Source organism: Stenella coeruleoalba, assembly GCF_951394435.1.
Source record: "Stenella coeruleoalba genome assembly, chromosome: 10".
In the NCBI taxonomy this organism is placed as follows: Eukaryota; Metazoa; Chordata; class Mammalia; order Artiodactyla; family Delphinidae; genus Stenella; species Stenella coeruleoalba.
Genome location: NC_137156.1, coordinates 16468473 through 16489973, shown reverse-complemented (window position 1 = coordinate 16489973; position 21501 = coordinate 16468473). Strand labels below are relative to the sequence as shown.

The 21501-nt window shown below is 37.0% G+C and overlaps 1 protein-coding gene across 11 annotated transcripts in view; it reads right to left on the bottom strand.

Moving 5' to 3' along the window:
• Positions 1-21501, bottom strand: part of CDKAL1 (CDKAL1 threonylcarbamoyladenosine tRNA methylthiotransferase) — an 819912-nt gene that overhangs the window by 393364 nt on the left and 405047 nt on the right. For all 11 annotated transcript variants that reach the window (XR_013830328.1, XR_013830329.1, XR_013830330.1 and 8 more), the window contains one exon: positions 13448-13593. Coding sequence is in view for 8 of the 11 variants with exons in the window: in XM_079935371.1 (XP_079791497.1) it covers positions 13448-13593 (146 nt within the window). In the remaining 3 variants the exon portion in view is untranslated. The remainder of the gene's footprint in view (positions 1-13447; positions 13594-21501) is intronic.

Below are 21501 nucleotides of genomic sequence, written 5' to 3'. Positions count from 1 at the left end.
ATCACAAGTGTACCTTCTCTGATCTTTAGTTTTTCAACCTAAAGCATGTGAATAGCACCATAAACTTGCAGGGTTATTGTGAGAATTGAATGAAATCATGAATTTAAAAGCACCTAACAGCTATAAAAGCTACTCTCCCTAGAGCAATGCTTCTTGAACTATTTGTGGAGAATAACCAGTTTTCTTTTCAATTCATTATGGACTGATACATTTCTAAAAACACAACTAAGGTGAATTACTAAAAAATATATCACAAATTTGATGTCTTGGGAATGTTAAATTACCAGAAAATCTAAGCACTTACTTTCAACTTCAGTAATCTTGCACATCAAAGACAAAGAGGTTGCAAACAGGCACTGGTCTACGAGCCAATTTTTGAGCAGTACTTATTCAGAGCATAGCACGTGCGATAGTACAGCACAATAGTTCAAAAGCACTAGCTCTGGTACCAGGCAACCAGGGTTCAAAGTCTTCTCCATCACCTACTAGCTATGTAACTTCAAGTTCTCTGTGCTTTGGTTTCTTCATCTCTAAAATGTGATTGTCAAAAATACGTGTTTCACAGGGTTGTGGTAAGAATTAAATGAGTTCATATATATAAACCAATCTGAAGAGTGACTGGGACGTTTTTAAGTGCTCAGTAAGTATTAGAAATTAATATAATTATTCAGTGAGTAATATCCAGAGAAAAAGTCATGATGTAATGTTTTTATGCAAATGTTGTTTTTCTATTTGTTTGTTTCTGTTGCTGTTTTATTTGGGGAAAAAATGGAGATTTATTTTAGCTTACAGAAAGGGAAAACATACATCTTTTATGCATGAAAATATTGCTTGAAAATGTATTAAAATTTAATAGTTTTTTTTTTTAAAGCTTCCTATGTACCAGGATTCTTAATGTTGTAGAGTTTCCCATCAAATTTAGTCTCTTTTATCTCTATAAGAAAAAAATCAGGGAATTACACTATAAAAGTTAAGATGAATTCTGACTTTTTTATAAGTAGAAAAACACTCTTCAAAATTTAATTATATCATGATTCTTGAAAGCACAAAGTATTTAAAAGGGAGAAAAAAGAATTAACAGTTGAAAGAGTTAGAGCAAACTAGACAATGAAATAAATTTTTTCAAGGAAAAACTCAAAAGAATAATACTTTTTCCAATGATACAATTAAAACACTGAATCACAATAAATTAGGGAAAAGTATATGACAAAGAGGCATTACTGGACAGTTGAATTAAAACAGTATTTTCTAAAAGGTGTTTGATGCTTGGTCTTATTTACATAGTTAGACTAAAAACAACTTGCTCTAAATAATAATTAAGGGAAAAGAAATCTGTTCACTTTAAAGGCTATTAACAAGAAACAACTGATTTCATTGATCAAAATAGATTAGTTTATAAGGAAGAAATTCCTTTAGGAATCTAAGACACCTAAAATAAATAAAGCAAAAGCACATCATGCAAGTAACCCCACACAAACGGAGAGGAAATACTGGGGTGGAAATAAGCTTGCCCCAACAAATAAAAGAAAAATGGGATTTTCTCCTCTCTGTCTCTTCTGTTCTAACATGAAAGTATTTAGTAATTATGGAAGAATGCCAACTCCAGTATACTGTCATCTTGAATTGGAAATGGTAGCAGGAGAAATACACTTAAGGCTTTTGCATTTACTTTCTGATCTAGTGTGATAGATAGAAGCAGTGGGTAGAAGGATATGCCCTAGAAGGTACAGAACCACAAGAAGGGACTCACCATGAGGCTGAGGCAACTGCTAATGTATACAAAAAGGACATCTAGGACAAGAAAAATTGAGATAACACTGATTTTTGACATTAGAAAAAAAATGAAGACGTTAAATGTCTTTAAGTTTTCAAGTCTTAAATGGCATTTTCTGATAATCACTCAGACAACTGATAATATGCCAAAATATTGTTTAGTTTGTGAGGTGGTCTCAGTATATGTACATTAAAAAAAATGAAACTACCAACCCCACCAGCAACAATAAAAAACGAAGAATATCAACTGGTTCATGTGCAAAAGAAGGTATGATACCCAAGAAAAAATAATTAGATGCTTAGAACTATGATTACAAATTCAACTCTTTTTAGGGGCAGTTATCAAACTTTAACATGAGAACTTTTAAAAAAGTACATGTAGTGACAGAGATTTTTGGTGACCCCTCTGTATCCATTCCCGCCATCTTCCACAGAAATAGATTATTAGCTAGACACATGGACGCCTGGAAGAAACTATTACTTCCCGTCTTCCCTTGCAGCTAGGGATGGCCATGTTCTAATCAATGAGATATAAGTTTAAGTGTCCTGTACAACTTCCAAGAATGTAACTTTTAAGGAGAGGAGGGGTACACACTTCTTCAATCCTTTCTCCTTTTTGTTGGCTGGAATGCAGACTTGATGGATGGATTTAAGCAGTCATCATGGACCATGATACAGAAACTCAGGCTGAGGAGAGCTGAGCAACAAGACAGAATCCTGAGTCCTTGCTGCTGTGGACCATCCCACCAGCACAAGATTACTACTTCCTAAATTTTTTCTTTAAATGCGAGAGGGCAATACACAACTATCTTCTTTGAGATATTATTTTATGTTTTTGGTAATTCACAGCCAAAACCAATCCTATGTAAAGTGGAGTGCTACATGTGATAGAACCTAAAAGTATGGCATTAGTTTAGTTGGGCAGCAGGTAGAAAAAACCCATATTGCAGGCTGGAAAGCTAATTAAAGTTATATGTTTGCAAAATATTTGGTCAAATTGTCATCTGCTGAACCTTGGAAGACAGACCAAATGTTAACTAAGTCTGCAGCAGTAGCAGTGCAACAAATGATTCAGAACCTTAAATATGAGCTGGCTCCCCCTTACTGTTCTTAGCAACAAGGAACACAGATTAGGACTGGCCAGCTGCAAGCTGAGATTTAAGAAAACAGAGCTTTTCTAAGAAAATCTCTGTTTATGAATTACGGTCTAATTTGACTGAGAATTCTGTGATTTTGAGGTTTGCAAAAGCCAAGCAAAGCAATCACAAGCACTGGCTACAATACCATGGAAGATAGAACTGGTGCCCCATCATACATTGGCTCAGTTTTCTGGCAGCGATGTGATTAAGAGAGTTTCAGATGGTCTGAAAGGAGTCATCAGTAAGTTCAGAGGCGGGAGATAAACAGAGGCCAGAGGTCAATAAATAAGAGAGTCTTCAGGTTCAAAACTATACCCAGACATGACTTTCGACTACACTTGTTCATGGAACTGACAAGAAACAAATAGAATGAAAGCATACTAAATTTTTTAGGGAACTGGGCTGCCAAAGATACACCAGGATGATCTGCATATCATGTACAGCTCTTAAAGCAATTTCCACGTCTCTAATCAGCACCAGAAGAAAGCAGGCGTGGAAGTGTTAGAACCCAGGCAGAAGATCAGACTCCCTAATGCCTTTCACAGATATGGCTGTGAAGGCCAATCAACTAGGTAGTTTCTCTCACAGAGGGAAATCAGGGCTCATCAGATGGGATAACTGAAGAATGTCCTTCAGTGCTCGGGCAGAAAACCTTCATGATTTCTACCAAGCAGGGTTTGTTAATATCCAGCGAATAGTAGCTGATAAGTGTTTCACATTCTCCCATTTTTCAAATAGGAATTTTAAAAGTTATAATCATCTTATTTTTACTCCATTTTAAATGGGGAATTTATTGGGTTGCCCTTTAGTTTATAGCCATCAGTCCACAGAAAGCCACATCTGGACCTTCTAAAAAGGGTAGCGCATCAACCATAGATCTTGGTACAGTAGGACAGGGTAACTAGATGGGGCTTGGGTTATCTCTCTTAGACAAAGGGTTATCTCTCTTAGACAAAGGATAAGTTCTGTATGTAGCAAGAAGAGTGATCAAATGGGAAACACTGAGACAGATACTACTAGTTGCTCCCCACTGTCTCACTTACTCTTATTTCCAACGGAGCCCTTTGTTTACAAATGGGAACAAGGTGACTCAAAATAAAAATTACATTGCTTAACCTTTCTTTTTGCCAAGTGCAAACACGTGACTAAGTTCTGACCAATTGGATATAATCAAAGTAACATGTGTGACTTTCAGAAAGCATTTAAAGGGAAGGAAAACATACTCTTCTTTGCCTCTCACTTTCCTACAGACTAGAATGCAAATCTGATGGCTGGAGTTCAAGCAGCCATGTTGGACCATGAGATGAAAGCTTTAGCCTGCCTGCATCCCTGATATGCCAGAGCCTTATAAAGCCCCACTGCCTAGTCTGGACTTCATTTGCATGACTGAAAAATAAACTTCTACTTTCTTTACGCCATTACTTTTTTTCTGTCACTCACAGACAAACTGAACTTCGATTTTTATATACATAAATATACTTGTGTGTGTGTAAGCTAGTTCAAGCCTTTCTCAATAGCAGTAGGTTTTATGATATCATAAAGAAACTCAAATCTACCAAGTATAATTGTCTAAGGAAAAGAGGTTGGTTTTCATGTAAGACTTGTAATTCAGTATTTCTTTCTTATTCATGGAAAGCCTATAATAAACATTTATACTCACCCCCACCCGCTACACCAGAATTAACCTTAGAGTTTCACTATACTTACCAAACACTGTAGTTACAAGTATTTATATAATATTATCCATGATTTAAGAATGTCAGTCCCTAAAAGACAGTTATCAAGTTTTACTGTGTTCATATTCTACACCTAACAAGTGGCTAACATATATTCTATAACCAATTAATAATAGTTGAATAAATGCAAGACTCTGGCTCCTTTGGAATTAATTCACAGTGATGTTTTTTGGTCTTATTTCCAGAATTTAAATTGGTCAGATTTTAATAATCTGAGATTCAAACATTAAAAACAATTGTGGCTTATATTATCTAGTCTTTTCCCCACTGTTTGCTGCTGACTTAAGTTTTGGTACCTTTTGAGTAGTACTGCAAAGTCTAGTAGAACAGTCAAAATTACATGCACTATACATGCCCCCTTGATTTGTTGTTGTTTCTGTTAAGAATGGAAGGTCCTGGATAGAATGATGAGGACTCAGTGAATGTCCATCAGAGGATGATGACACGGATGAGAAAGGGGAGGCAAGAGTGACCAATAACTGGTTCTCTCTCCTTATGCAGCAGCAAGTGAGAAAACGATCAGTGCTAAGAACTGCAGCTGTTTATGAGCAGGATTTTGAGCTGTATATTTAATATACTTGGCTCTAGGGAAAAGGATAACTAGGAGGTAGAAATGAAGACTTACAAAGTTTTTACAACAAGCAGGTTATGTAGGATGATAGCTCTGCAACACATAACCATTAGTACAGCATTTTATTTACTTATATACACACTTCATGAAGAACGTACAGCTTACAGTTAAAGATGTTGTTACAGGTAAGGCACTCATTACTTCTATTTGAAGGTTTCCTCCATGTGGTCACATTCAAACAACTTATCACCCCCTTAACCCAGTGACTCCACCTGGATGGGGAGTAAAAGCTAAAAAGGGTATACTGACTATAGAAAGAGGTATTAAATTTTTAAGAGAAAGCATGTAAAATTTTAAAATTTCTCTTTAAAAGTATAGTACAATTTTTAATTGGAGAATTATCATTATCCCTAATGTTTCTAAAAATTATCCTACCTGAAAAAGCTAGATGCCATGACAGCAACAAATAAAGTTTGGAGGACCACAGGCTGGAGCCTGAATCTGAATCTGCCAGTTACTAGCACAGTAACTTGGGGCAAGTCTCTTAACTATGTGCCTTAATTTCCTCACCTGGAGAATGGGGGTAATAATATTTCCTATCTCGTGTGTGCCACGGTGAGAATTACATGAGTTAACCTCTATAATTTGCACATTACTTTCGACACATTATATGCTCAATAAATGTTGTCTAATAAGTATTGTTAGCTATTAGCCAGCAGGGGTCCACAGAACACTGAATCTCTAAGAAAGCAGAGTACTATGTTCCGCTAAAGGGAACATATCAGTTTCTCTGCAAACATCAGGGGATTTTCTTGCCTATGAAAAGAGAACTTTAATTAAAGCAGACTGAGAAATACTACTCTAAGCCTTAATGTTATTGGTTCCAGAGTAAGTGCCATTCTTCAACAAATACACATTATCCCTGCTTCTTGTTCGTGTGCCCCTGGTTGCCATGTACACAGTGCAACCATATGGAGGTGAAGGGGGACAAACCAAGCACTGTGCTAGGGACCGAGGATGCGGCCATCAACCAAGGACCAGGAAGACTTGTTCTCATATTAGCCATGACTACAACTCAGTAGCTTTTGAACACTTACAGTATTTGGTAAAGAAAGTAATCTAACAATACTTTTTATTTTCTCATATAACCCAGAGCACCTAGCCCCACGTCTGCTTATAGGAGGCAACTCCAGTTGGCATTTGACCCTTACCATTTTCATTTCCCTAGAACTGCAACATCCCTCGGCTTCCACGGTGTTATTTCCTTCTGGGTCTCCTCCTACACTGGCTTGATTGTGCCTTTTCAGCTTCTGTCACAGGATCCTTTTTCCTTTTCCACCACTCAAGTATTGATGTTCCCTGGACTTCTGTTCTTGGCCTGTTTTCTTTCTTTTGGATGATCTCATCACCCACAGCTTCGTCTACTCCTCAAAAGCTGATGACTGCCAAGTATTTCTCTCCAGACCCTCATCTCCCTCCTGGGCTCTTGACCCACATTTTCTATAGCCTGCAGGAGCAGTTCTGGATTGCCTACAAAGGCCTTTCAGATTCAATATGTCTAAAACCAAAGCCATTATCTTTTCCACCCAAATTCCTCCTGCTTCTCATTTCCTTATCTTGGTTAACTACATCTTCTTCTGCTATGTCTTGAGATAAGATACCAAGGAGCCATCCTTGACACTCATGCCTACCTTCCTCATCTTTCCTTCTGAGCACACACTGTAAATTTTTATCTTCTCAGCATCTGTCGAGTCCACCTTATTGTCTCCACCCCTAGAGCAACATGCCTTAGATTAGAACAACAATAGAGTACTGGCTCTGCAATAACATGGCCTGAGTTTTCATCAAGGTTCTGTCACTAACTGCATGACCATGGGGAAATTACTTAACATCTTTGGGCCTTAAAAATTAAATAAGCTAGTATATGCAATGCCTTCATAGCAGTATTTGGCACAAAAGTAAAACTCAAAAATATTAGTTATTGGTTTTATTACTATTAGCATGTTAAGTAGTATTGATATTGATATTGTTATTGTTCCATTCGCTGGGCACAAAACAGATAAATGAAAAAGTGAATCATTTAATTAACAGGTATTATTAGAATGGGCTGGAAGATTGTCACACAGTAGAAACTGAGGATCTAGTCCTATTATGCATTAAGTCGCTATGGGATTTCAACAAGTCTTTTTAACCATGTGAACCCCGACCTTCACTCTATAAAGTGCAGATTAAAAATATCTAACCTAGATACTTGCTAAGGTTTTTGTGACAACATCCTGACAATATGTGAGCCCTGTGGAATAAAAGAAGCACTCTGAAAGGAAAAATGCTTACTATTAGAATATGGCTTGACAGACTCTAATGTTTACAACAAAACGTTGAGGTAGAGAAAACATACAAAGGATTAAGGGAAGGGAGCATCCCAGTTCCTGGAAGGAATAACACAATCATATTACAAAAGGAGGTGGAAAGAGGTAAGTGGTGATGAGACTTCTCTCTGAACCAGGCTAGAAGCACAATAGAAAGCTAAATCAATAGAAAATTTAATTACCTTCAAACCAATTAATCAAATTTGGGGTAATCCCCAAATAATACGGTATTTAGCACATGATGTCAAAATCTTCCAAATATAAATGTAATACCATGTTCAAAAAGTAAATGATTTTCTACTAGATAACTGTTCCAATGATATGTATCCATTCTCTTGAAAAAATTTAAAAGTAGCAAGGGAGAGAAGGGAAAAGAACAGAACTTCACTACCTCAGAAAGAAATATGACAAAAGATAAAAGCGTGAACAAGACCCTAGGGCCTCCAAAAATAACAACCTAGTTAAAGATATTAAGAATGATGAAAAAGAGCCAGAAAACATCTTTGAGGGAAGTGTTTTGCCTAAATTATTTTGGAGGTGGTTTTTCAGCAAACAGAAACACACCTGGGAATGCATCTGGAAGAAAACTTAATTATTGAATCCTTGTTGAATCATTCTGCTTTTTTTTTTTTTGCAATTTTCTTTTCTTCTATTCTGACAAATATTGCTATTTACGTTTCCAAGCCACTAGGAATAAAACTAGACAGAGGGGGAAAATAAACAGAATAAAATACAAGTTTAATGTAATTTGCCTTTTATCAGATTGTGCTCCAGTATGGACACACGGATGATAGGGACTAATGAAAGGAAGAAAAAGAACTCAGGATACTAATGAGTGAGCACGACATTTTTGCAGATAGATTGGAAAAGTAGGGAAAAGGACAGGCTGGATGATATGAGAAAACTGTGACTCAGAGAAATCATCCTGCCAGATTGACCCCAGCTTCATGCCCTTGTGCCCCTTCACTGTCTGAGTGTACAGTAGAGAGGTCAGAGGACAGAACTTTCTCTGCAAAGCTGCCACTTTCCCTCTAGTTTGTTTTCCCCACAAAAAGATTCCCCTTTACCCCTGAGTACTCATTAGTTATTGGTTGTGGCATTTCACTTGGAAATCTCTGGGTATAGTAAACTTAGGGGTGTGTGAATGGATATCACAGGGCTAAAAGGGTTAGTATGGGAAACAAGACAAATATTAATCCAGAAGTGTACAGTACACTGACAAATGATAATGGTAAATTCTGAGATAGATAATACCATGGAATTAAAAGTCAACACAGGGCTTCCCTGGTGGCGCAGTGGTTGAGAGTCCGCCTCCCGATGCAGGGGACGCGGGTTCGTGCCCCAGTCTGGGAGGATCCCACATGCCGCGGAGCAGCTGGGCCCGTGAGCCATGGCCGCTGAGGCTGCGTGTCCGGAGCCCGTGCTCCGCAACGGGAGAGGCCACAACAGTGAGAGGCCCGCGTACCAAAAAAAAAAGTCAACACAAAGACGCTAACGTTAGTACGGTGCAAGTTACTTTAGATCCATGCAACTTGCAAGGAAAACAAACTGGTCATTAATTCATTCAAATTTTATTTACTGAGTGAGGGAGAAGAATCTTGTCTCCCAAGTTTAAGGTCTAGTTAACATAAATCAAAAGTCCACTGGACTTTTAACAAAATAATTTGTGTAAATGGTTAGGTCTTTTAATTCATAAACCATTTCATTTCTTTTTTTTTTTTTTTTGCGGTACGCGGGCCTCTCACTGTTGTGGCCTCTCCCGCTGCGGAGCACAGGCTCCGGACGCGCAGGCTCAGCAGCCATGGCTCACGGGCCCAGCCGCTCCGCGGCATGTGGGATCTTCCCGGACCGGGGCATGAATCTGTGCCCCAGCATCGGCAGGCGGACCCTCAACCACTGCGCCACCAGGGAAGCCCCAACCATTTCATTTCTTAAAACATATCTATCAATAGGACATTCTTGCATATTTCTTTCGCACTTTCATGTGTGAATTTGAGGACTAAGTGATTCTTTTACTTAGCATTAGAACATATTCTTGAGAAAAGAACTCTGCATATTGTCATTTTTAAAAAATATATGTGAATATACAGTTTATGATGGGGAGTGACTGTGCAAATTCAACACTGCTCAAATGGGGTAGGACCCAATTAAAGTTTATGTCCAAGGCCCCAAGGTCCTGGGAACCCTAATTACATCCTTGCCATATATCACAGTGAAAAATCCTCTCGTTGGGAAGTAAGTCTTTAAAATTACACAAGAAAATAAAAATAAATGATTCAAGTTTTCTACTTTTTAAAATCTCAGTATTATGTTAAAAAGACAACAGAGAAGCCAGTAAAGTGACAGGTAATGAAAACAGTAACATTTATGAGGTATTTATTAAAAATTATAAAAACACAAATCTCTCTCAAACCAGAATCGCATCTCTTGCTTTGTTCTATGTAGTTTTCTTCCATCTCCCTATAAATCCCATTACATATTTCAAGAAATCATCTTATCCATTTAAATAAAAACATCAAAGGACTTAGTTAATTTTCCAACAGGATTAATAAATTTGAATAGAATAATTTCAGTCATATGATTGTCTGCTCATGACCAGCGGTTTTAAATTAGTTTATTAAGTAATTTAGACACTTTTCTTTGTAAAGGTTGCCTGATTTAGGACATTCCCATATGCCTCCACACGTGCTAACACTACCAGGTTATCTTCAATCTAGCTGCCATTATGGGAGTAGCTGTCAACTTTCAACCAACTGAAGAGAATAATGAATCAGCTTCAAGTTGGCTCATATGTAAACTTCCACTGCTCCCAGCTAAAACAGGGGCCAATTTCAACTGTAAAGAAAATTAATTAAAAAGATTTCACCTCCACTGTTTGAGAAACATGGCACCATGAACACCACTGAACTAACAGCTTAAAAGCATGCAGCTTTATGTAAAATCCCATAGTGTGGATTTCAGTCTTAAATGCTGTAGGTTGTTTTAAAGATTGGATTTTTTGAGGAAACAGATCAGGAAATGCCTCGTCCCTAAATTCATAACATGAATATTTGAGAAGCCTCACACTGCTGGAGAAAAAAAATAAATAAATGAGACTCTTGTTTGTTAAAGGTTCATTACAAAAAAGACTTCAAAGGCTTCAGAGGAAAAAAGATGCAAATGAAAAGGGCCACATTTATACTCCTTCTAAAAAACAGAAGGAGTGAGCACCAGACACAGCATTTTAAGTGAGAGCCATTGTATGAATGTAGTGTTAGGCATAAACTAGGGCAATGTGGTAATATCAGACCCTCTTTCTAAGAATGACAATACTGTGTTAAATTTTAATAAACACTGAACAAAACAATTTTATGCTGGATCAGTTATCCAGACTAGTGGTTCTATAGAAACCCCTGAAACTTTGGTGTTTCCAAGAATCATGAATCTATTTGGCATAAAGCTACGCTAGTTTTTATAGGGAAAAGTAAGCAAATGTCAGAGCAGAAGAGTGCTTAAAATATTGCATTTATTTCTAAATGTCCATCATAGTTGGAAATTATTCACTGGGTAGATGAACTTCCCTGAGAGGACAGGAAAACTTTTCCACTAGAGAGTAAAGTTAGATGATAGAGTCCTTACAAGATCGAGGTTATACTATTCTTTACAAGCAACACGATAGATGGGACAAAACATACAAATTTTTGGTTCTGATGAACTCTCTAAAACTATATATAGTACAGAGTTAATTTTTTTAAATCGCCTGGAGATGCTAACTGGCTAGACTCATACTCTCCAACCCCAGTGAGTCACGGCACCTGAAACTGAAATTGTGGATGGACGGGTGGGATAGGCTGTCTTCTCCAGGCATCTCTAATTTCCTCTCCAGGGATCTCTGATATTTCCAGTGCTGGAAATACTGGAGCTCCCTAGGTAGGTTCTGGAGCCTTCCACACAGTTGGGATAGTTCTAGAAAAGTCACATGGATGCCACAGTGTAATTCAGAATCCAAAGAAAGAATAATGAGCTTAGTACTATTTTCTAATACTTCGATGGTATCATCTTTTGACCCCTATTTAGCTCATGGATGCTGTTGAAACTGTTCAAAATGCAACAGATTTAAAAGGTCCATCTTTGGAGTAACATAAAAGGCTAAAGCATGTTGGGAAATTGTTGCCCAGTTAAGTAGCCACATTAATTTCCCAAACAACTGAGTCAGCACTCACCCAAATGGAGGTAAAAGGAGCTGTGGATTCCTTAACCTCACTGAATCACATTAACACAACTATTTGGAAAGTGTTCTAGTCCATTCTGCACAAGAGGCTGCACGTCTACACTCGGCAAAATCTTGTGCAACAGGTGTGGACTGTGCGTTATTTGCTACTGCTCTAGTAAGCAAAAGGCAAGAAATTTCACAGGTGTAACCAATTATTTGCAATTCTGAAAACATGCTATTCACCAGCACCAGCGTGCCCAAAAGGACTCTCTTACATCAGACAAGTTTACCTATAATAAGCTAGAATAAATGCAAAGGAGGGATACAGGCCAACAACAGACATCTAATGTAAAAATCCTTATTCTTTAGCCTTGCTCTCAGTTCTGTTCAAGATCAGGAAGTATTAGAGATCCATCATTATTCTGTTTTCAACTTTGAAAGTTGTATATACTTAATGATTATAATTATGAAATCTTAGAATAAATATATTTTCTATTCACTGATTTGAATATTCGAACAATTAGCTGTATTTGCTTGAATGCACACCAAGTGTCTTTATTTCTGGTAGTTAGGATAATCAAGAAATGCCTGGAGGTGAAAAAAAAAATTAGACACGTAAAGGGAAGATGAGGAAGGAAGGAGAAAGTAAACAGAAGAAGAAAAAGATTTTTAAAAGATCTGTATGTAGTCAGGATAAGTGACTAATTGAAGGTGGAAAAAATAATTGCTTACAATTTGTATAAAGCAATTATATCCATGTAGTGCTTGGTACAAAGGTACATAATTATAAACAAGAAGATGGAAATAAAGAGTTGTATTTTAATTTAGAAAAACAACAGAGGAAAAGATTATGGGAAAAAATTATGGAAAGTAGAAAGACCCAGGCCACAAATATGCCAAGATAAATGACACAGCCCCAGTGGGGAGAACAGTGCCCCAGACGAGAATGTTCTGTATGACCTTGGCCAGCATTATTTCCTGCCTTTTATAATCACAAAAGGCATTCAACGTTTGGTGATGATGAGAAGCAGGATTTTGAAGAATATAATTATAGGCTGCAAGTGTTTTCTGTGGAAGCAAAATTATCATTCATGTCTGAGATTGTGTAAATGTGCCTTAATTTTGGTCAATGGCAATTGGAACTTTTTAAAAAAACAGAATCCCAAAATCTCCTTATAAATCCCATTCTGCAAGAAAACCACAAGGATAAGTGTGTAAAAGCAAAGACATTCCCAGATACTCTTCAAAAAAATGGTATCTCAGAGAAAATTATCTCTTTTGTAGTGACATGATTTGACCTACCTCCACGTCAAAATCAGTTGACAACTTCAAAAAGCCACATTAAAGGAGATTTAAGCAGAGCACAGCTAAAGCAGTTTTCATCTACTAGGTCAGGTACAGAAATGATCACAATGCACATTACCTTAGCAAGACTGGCAACTCTACACAAATCAATGGGGTGCGATGCACAGATGGAAGGTGGATAAAACTGAGGGGCAAGAAGAAACCACATCAAGGGTGTCTAAGGAAAACTTAAAGGCTTTGAAAGCTTCCAACGTCCCACCTCTCTCTGGTACCTTTAATTGTGGCTACCATAAGTGCATTTTTGCCACATGCTTTTAAAAGAAAAAAGGAGATGGTTATTTCTTAAATGCTAACAGACTTACTTGTCTTTCAGAAAATCCACTACTCTTTTGAAGTCAGCCACGCAGTATTCTCTTTTCATTTCCATGAGCACAGTGTCAGAGGCAGACTGGACTGGTATGTGCAGAAAGGCATAGACTCGGGGGTGATTAAGGATTTTTGCCATTTCCTTGAAAAAGATGGAAGGAGAAAACAATCACTGTAACAAAGCAGAGAATGGTTTCCCTCAGGTCAATTCTCACGAGTACAAGCAAATACACACAGCTGAAAACGGACCAATCTTCTAGGCTCCCCGAGTGAAAGTCCACCGGCATCACTCTAGGGTGACATCTGGGAATTCGACATGACTTTCGGAGGATTTCACAGAAATGTTATTTCCTCACGGTCATTGCCTCTCTTAGGTGACGAAACAGACATAAAGTCATGTAATGCCTAGAGAGTAAAAAAGATTTTTGCATACTTCAAAATAAACACCACTCCTCCCTTCCCTCAAAGCAGTGTTATATTCTGCCCTGTTACATTAGCAGCAGAAGCAGCAACATTTAAGGCAAACGGTCAAAGCTGTAGAATCCTGTATACTTGATTAAAGTTCCCAAATTTAAGGCAAGTCAACACTTTTTTTTTTCTTTAACACTGAAGGAGAAAAAGAAATCTGTTAACTCACCTGTTTCTTTTTTAGCTAGTTAGCAAACACTTATTTTTGAGTATCTACTATGCAAAAGGCAGAGTATCAGACAATGAAGCCAACCAGTTCACCAATGGTCACCTACTGCTATCTACCTTTAAGCTGCGGAGTTCCAAAGAAGAGAAACAAGGAAAGAGCAAAAAGAAGAATCTGTCTTGCAAAGTTAAAGAGAGCAAGTTTAAGTGAAACAAATTAGGAAATTCAGAGATTGTTCTAAATTCCTCCAAGGATACAAAGTGGGTAGAAAAAAGAGTGGTAAAAGGAAAACGGTGGTAAGGAAACCATTTATGTGAGCAAAAAGAAAAATGTGACTAATTTATGGCCCATCAATGGGTTGGGGGAGAAGAAGGAAGGAGAAAAAGAGGGGGAGGGGAAAAGGGGGGAGAAGAGAGAGAACACTAAAGGTCCAATAGAGATAAAAATGTCAAGAAAGGAACTGCTCTTTAATAACTTGCATGTGTCCAGTGATTTTTAGTTTTCAGAGTACTGTACCGTACTTTCACAAAGTACTGTACCACACTTTCACATCTGTCATCTCGTTTTATCATTAGAACAGTATTTTGAAGGATCTTATGGAGTCGAAGAGCCACCTAATTCCATACAGTCACCTCTCTCAGCTATTCAGGGCTCATTCATGCATATGTGTCACCCATACCCTTCATTCCTTCATTTTCTTTCCGTTGACTATAATATTAGTATTTTGACCAAAGTGGAAGAATAGAGTGACAAACTCAAACTAACCATCTTCTTAGGGGCAGCTTAGTTGGTTTAAAAAATCCTTCTAAGAGATTCAGATAACCAAATGATACTACTCATAGATATCCTTTATTGACCTTCTCTTCCAGGAATTAATAGGGATATACCTTGTTATATATAGATTACTAAATTGGAACTGAAGTTCAAGAATTTCTTATTTAGCAGCAAAATAACTGGCTAACACATCATCTGAAGATTTCCTTCACAAAAGTGTTCCTTTTCTTGGCTGGGTATTTAGTTAGAAGGCGCTTCATCTCCTTACTCAACACCTTCCATGTATAATAAGGCTGTGGGATACAGGGCAACATTTATCACTACCTACTCTACAATAAATATGTTGTCCTCCTGCTAGATTCTCTGTCTTTCAGGTTTTTCACACTTGAATATCAAGATTCTTGAACAGTGTGAGAAAAACAAATTATACAAAAATATCTGTTTCCTAAAGGCGCAGGATCCAGCTTTAGTTAACTTTCAACGTACGTACTGTGGTAAAAAAAAATGACACCTCAACAAATAACACAATTTGTGAAATGAAATTTTACTCTCAATCTCTGTGCCTTGCTTGGTTTTCTCATCTGGAGAACGGAGACAGTGGTAATACCCACCTCACTGGGCTACAAGGCCGTTGTAAAAATAAAATAAGATAATCCAGTATGTGCTTATATGTTGGCTCTCAATACATAAATTATCTAACATTCTTCTTCCCTGGAGAGTATTGAAAGTTCATGGTAACACGTTTTCATACACACGAATGGGACTTTATCAATAAACAGAATAGCTTTTCAACAAGGCAGTTTCCTTACCTAGTAAGTGAAGGAGAGATAACTTGTACTGACTTGCAAAATCTAAATTTGAAAGGGGTTCCCAGTAAACATGACCCAGGGCCAGAAAGGGTGCAGTTTCTGTTGGAAACGCTCAGGGTGGCCTTCTCCTATAAACAGGATACTGCACTAGATGAAGCACTGCCCTATTACAGTATGACAATTTTCAAGTTAAAATGTTAATAGCAAACAAGTAGGATAAATTTGGTGGGTTTTTCCCCTTTGGCTCAAAATTAGATTTCCCGCTAGTAATCATCTTCAGCTTCATACTACAGACTTTGCAACTTTGTAATAGTAGGCACCAGAACACAAAATAAACTTGCCCCTTATTTAAAGTCTGTATTTCTTCTACTAAAAGAATCACGACTTAACATAGATTAATGTACCCCAAAGAGACAAAGTACATATTTTTTCTTTTGTTTTTCCTTTGATCCTTCTCAGCACTGTTGGTTAAGAGTAACCTTTGGGCTACTTCCCCTTTCAAAATTCTTCTCTATTTTTAAGGTTCAGCTTAGAGTTACAGATTCTCTGGTGCAAGAGATGACTTCCTCCTCTGTGATTCCTCAGCAACCTGTTCCTGGTGTTACCAAAATATCTCCTTGGTTCTACTTTGCAACATGGGTCATGAATCTCCAGATGGAAGATGGACAAGGGCTGCGATTATGTTTGACTCCCCTCTGGGTCTCTACAATGGCTAGGACTGTGCTGAGTACACCGCCAAACATATAAACGCAGATCTGAGTCAAAACTACATCAAGATACAAAGAGAGAGATTTAAAATATAATTGCTATTTGATAGGAAGACATTTTCAATTAGCTCCATTTGGTTACCATTTATTTGGTAAATAAGCACATATTCAGGTAGGTAAACAAGCAGATAGCCTGTTTTAATTTTAGAACAGTGAAAAATTATATATGAATATGTAAGTAAATATATATCTAAGAAAAGATCAGATTCTTTATAGGTAGCCCCACCATGGGTTATAATTCTAAGTCTCTTGGAGCCTTGGATTGGAATTACAATGTACATTCTTACGGAAATAATTTATAAATGGTGTGCCCAAGAACAGCAGCCATGAGCACCCCTAAGCTCAGAGCTGGGTAAGAGAGTCTGAGTAGACAGGCAAGTATGTGTGCAGACATGTGTGCACACAGGCCTGTGTAGGTCTGTGTGTGCATGCAGGCACATGTGTGTGTTTTAAGGAGCCCTGGTAGCAACTAGCGTAGAAATAGTATCTATTTTAATATATGGTCATTTTTTATTTAAGGGTTGATGTACCAAGGCTGCTTAAAATAGATGGTGACTATTTCATAGGTAAAGACCAGAGAATGTCTAACAGATCAACAAAACAGTATTTCTACCTGGTGTTTTCACATGGGGTTTTCCTATTACAAATTGGTGTTCATCTCACTATTTGTGATTTTTTAATGAACTTAAAAAGCAAAGAAAAAATAATGAATGAAAACAGGCTTAATTTTAAAAAGCAATTTATGTATGGTGCATTTTTAAAAGAAATGTTAAGTTTCACTTTTATTGCCCAGCAGTCATCAAATTCATCATCATATTCTACCTGGTTTTGAATATATATACTACCAGCTGAACAAAGTCACTCAGTGTATATTAATGCTTGCATTCAGATGTCTCTGCATTCACAGTGAAAGCCCTCTCAGATTATAGCTTTGTTAGGAAGTATTGTATCTGCATACTTAAAATGCTAAACTTTATGTAACATCGCTATGTTTTTTTTTTCAGCTAATCTAAGATATATGTTGAAGCAAGAAAATACCTCAAAAAAAAAAAAGAAAGACAAACTATACCATTTACCCTTAGGCGTGAAAAGATAGCTTATTTAACATATAATTCACATACCATATCATTCACTCATAAAATGTATGCAATTAAATGTTTTTTAGTATATTCACAAAATGGTGCAGTTTGCCTGGAAATTTCTTGTTTATCACTCAAAATTAAACTCCATTTGGGGTGGAACTTTCTATGGCCCATACAACACTTAATTTCTTCATCCCCTTTCTACTTTTGTAATTGATATGCAATTCCATTCCAGTATTTATTGAAAACTGGTTAAGAAAAAGGACTCAGCAGTCTGACAGGCTGAGGTTCTACATTTAGTTATTTCATTTACTGCTCTTCACTGGGGACAAATTATTTAAATGTCTCCGAATGTTCATTTTCTTCATTCATAAAATGACAATGTATCAGCAGGATGCATTAGGTTATGCTGTATAGCATACGATCTCAAAAATCTCAGTGGCTGAGCCCGCACGCCACAACTACTGAAGCCCGCGCGCTGAAACTACTGAGCCCGCGTGCTGCAACTACTGAAGCCCGTGCTCCGCAACAAAGAGAAGCCACTGCAATGAAAAGCCTGAACACCGCAAGGAAGAGTAGCCCCCGCTCGCGACAACTAGAGAAAGCCCGCGTGCAGCAACGAAGACTCAATGCAGCCAAAAATAAACTTAAAAATTAAAAAAAAAATCTCTGTGGCTTATAACAACAAAAATGTAATTCTTCTTCATGCTACATATCTTTCATGGACTGGCTAATAAAGCTTTGCTCAAGTTGTTTCCACTTGCAAACTGTGAATGTGGAAGAGGGGGAGGAAAAGAGAATCACAGGCTTAAACCTTCTTCCCGCATTTCACTGGTTGTTGCAAGTCACACACCTGCTCCTGAGCTTAACTAGGCAGATATTCTCACGCTCCCACGGAGAGGGAAAGCAGAATATTTGGTAAACGGTGATACGATCTACCATAGAGATAATAAAAATACCTGCACTGTGGAAGGAGGAGTCAGATGAGATACATAAAGAAAGTATCGATACTCAGTCGAGTGCCGGACACAAGTGAGTGCTTCCCCATCCAAGGAGGCAGTTGTGTTTACATGTTTGTTTATAAAATGCAAAGGAGGTTACTGCGTTCTTTGCATCCCCATCCCAGAAACACAGTTTTCTGTTTAATAAATACTTGTTTGGCTGCATCATTTCACATACCAAGCAACCATAACTAGAGCAGTGAAATCACCAGAACATTGTTTCGACTCTGTACCGCGTGATGTGCAAAACGAAAGTTAGCATCATTTGGGATATTCAGACCATTAACAAGTAAGAGTTAAATATTTCTAAATAAATCTTTAATATCTGCCTTCCCATTGGGTTCTTTAATTATTTACGTCATATTTGGGAGAAGCCAATAGAATTTGTCTGAGTTGAACACTCAGTCTAACTGGGTTGCATGTATTATCCCCATTAAATTGATCAGGTATTGATTTGTTCTTTTAGTGTCTGGTAGACATGGTCTTTTTTTTTAATGGAAAAAAGGGCAACTATATTTTAAATATATATATATTTTATATATATATATAATATATATATATATAAACATATATACTTTATATATACATAATTTTTAACATACACCAATGCATGTTATAGTGTTTGAATCACAACAGATTTTATTGTTAGCTTTCTTGTCTATTTTATTTTATTTTATTTTTTTATTTTCTTTTTTTTTGCGGTACGCGGGCCTCTCACTGTCGCGGCCTCTCCCGTTGCGGAGCACAGGCTCTGGATGTTCAGGCCCAGCGGCCATGGCTCACGGGCCCAGCCGCTCCGTGGCATGTGGGATCTTCCCGGACCAGGGCACGAACCCGTGTCCCCTGCATTGGCAGGCGGACTCTCAAAATAGACAGGGAAGCCCCTGTCTATTTTATTTTAAAATTAATACAGTAAAATTGACTTTTTTCTATGTGTTCAGTTTCATGAATTTTAACATAGGTGTAGATTCACGTACCTATCACAACAATCCAGATACGAGAACTCTTTTGATTTCTTGCCATTAGCAGAGCAGAATAATTTAAAAATAAAACAAAACACTGATAATATCAGATGAACATAAATGTGTGTATAATTACAACTCTTAGCATTTTGACATTAGTATTAATGTATATTCTTATCTTCATAATGTGAAGTCTGATTATTGACTCTGACACTAAGATGAGTGGTAATGGTAAAGGGGGACTAAAGTCCTTTTAACATTTGTATGAAAGCTAATTAGAACAGATGTTTTGTCTCAACTTATTTTAATGCAAATATTGAAAATGTTAACTCTTTGCAGTTTAGAAGTGAATTTCCTGTTATAATTAAGTTATAGATCAAATATAAATTAGAATCTGTTCACAATATCCACTCCTTTTCATTTGGGATATAAGGATTGGAAGTGTTCTCCACTTGTGCTCCCTTGTTCACTTTCTGATGCTATTAATGATAATTTATTTTTAGACGGCTGAAAGTAAATGTAGGTGCTGGTAATTGACTTAGTGGCTGTTACAGTGTCATTAATGAAATAATGGATGAAATATGACTCTGATCTTACTTTAGCTTGACCTATATGACCTTTGGAGCATTGAAGGTGACTCCTAGGAAATAGGATTTCCTAGAACACAGGCACTGATGTTTGACCTTTAGCTAGAATTCTTTGTAGGATTTACTCTAAAATAACCATTTTGATTAATCAACTGCGTTATCCAATCATTCATTCATTCAACTGTAATTTAACTGTTTAAGCACCAGGCATTAAGCAAGGAAATGGAGAGACAGAGAAAAACACTGTATACTCTTGGGGTATGAGCATGCATGGTAAAATTGTAGGACAGGGAAATAAGAGCTATTGAAGTCTGTACAGTGTGCTCTGCCATTGAGAGTAAAACTACCTAAAAAAGAGATATTTAAAATAACATAACATTGCTACAACAGGGATGAACTTTGAAAACATTATACTAAGTGAAATCAGCCAGACACAAAAGGACAAATACTGCATGATCTCACTTACAAGAGGTACCTAGAATAGTCACATTCATGGAGACAAGTGGGGGAGAGAGGCATGGGGAGTTTATTGTTTACTGGGCACAGTTTGGGACAATGAAAAAGCTCTAGAGATGGATAGTGGTGACGGGTGCATAATACTGTGAATGTACTTTACGTCCCTGAACTGTACACTCAAAAATAGTCAACAGGTAACACACATAAGACATAAGGCTGTATATCTTGTAAAATGATCCAGTAAAACCTGTCATATCAGTTCTGCTTCTTTCAGTCTAATAATATCAATTATATCTTTAAAAGTACATTTGGGAAAAATAAGGAGTACACTTGGGGACCACTTAATGATTCTCTACCTATTTACTCTTTTATCAAATATACCAACGGTAACATTATTTGTTGAAATCACTTTAAAGAGAGAATTGTTTGTTTGAGGGTTCGACTCACAGATCTTATAGGCTGAACCTGTTACATACTTCTAAAATAAAGATACATATGGTAATTAGTGTACATAAAATAATGAAAAACACTGTTCTTTTTAAAAATCAATGTTTTTCTGTATTATAAAGGTAATATATATTCATTTTTAAAGTTTTGGAAAAACAAAAATAGAGAAAATAAATCATAGTTAAAGCAATACTGTCACTATCATCTTGAAACAATTATATTATAAAATTATATTTGATACTATTTGGTGGGCTTGGAGAAAGTAAAATGATTTTCAAAGAACAAAATATTAAGTTAATAATATTTCTTAACAATATATCATTCAGTGTGAGCTCAATTTCTTCAAAAATGAAAGAAGTAAACCTTTCTTCTAAGCAGGGTTCAAATCATCTAGGCATTTATACTCAAGGGGCTCATTCCACATTAGCATAACAGGAGAGAGAAATGTGAATATGAAAACAACAAACAAAGGAGAATCAGAGATAAGAATCAGCAAAAATGCCTTAGAATCATTCCTGAAGAAGTTATTAC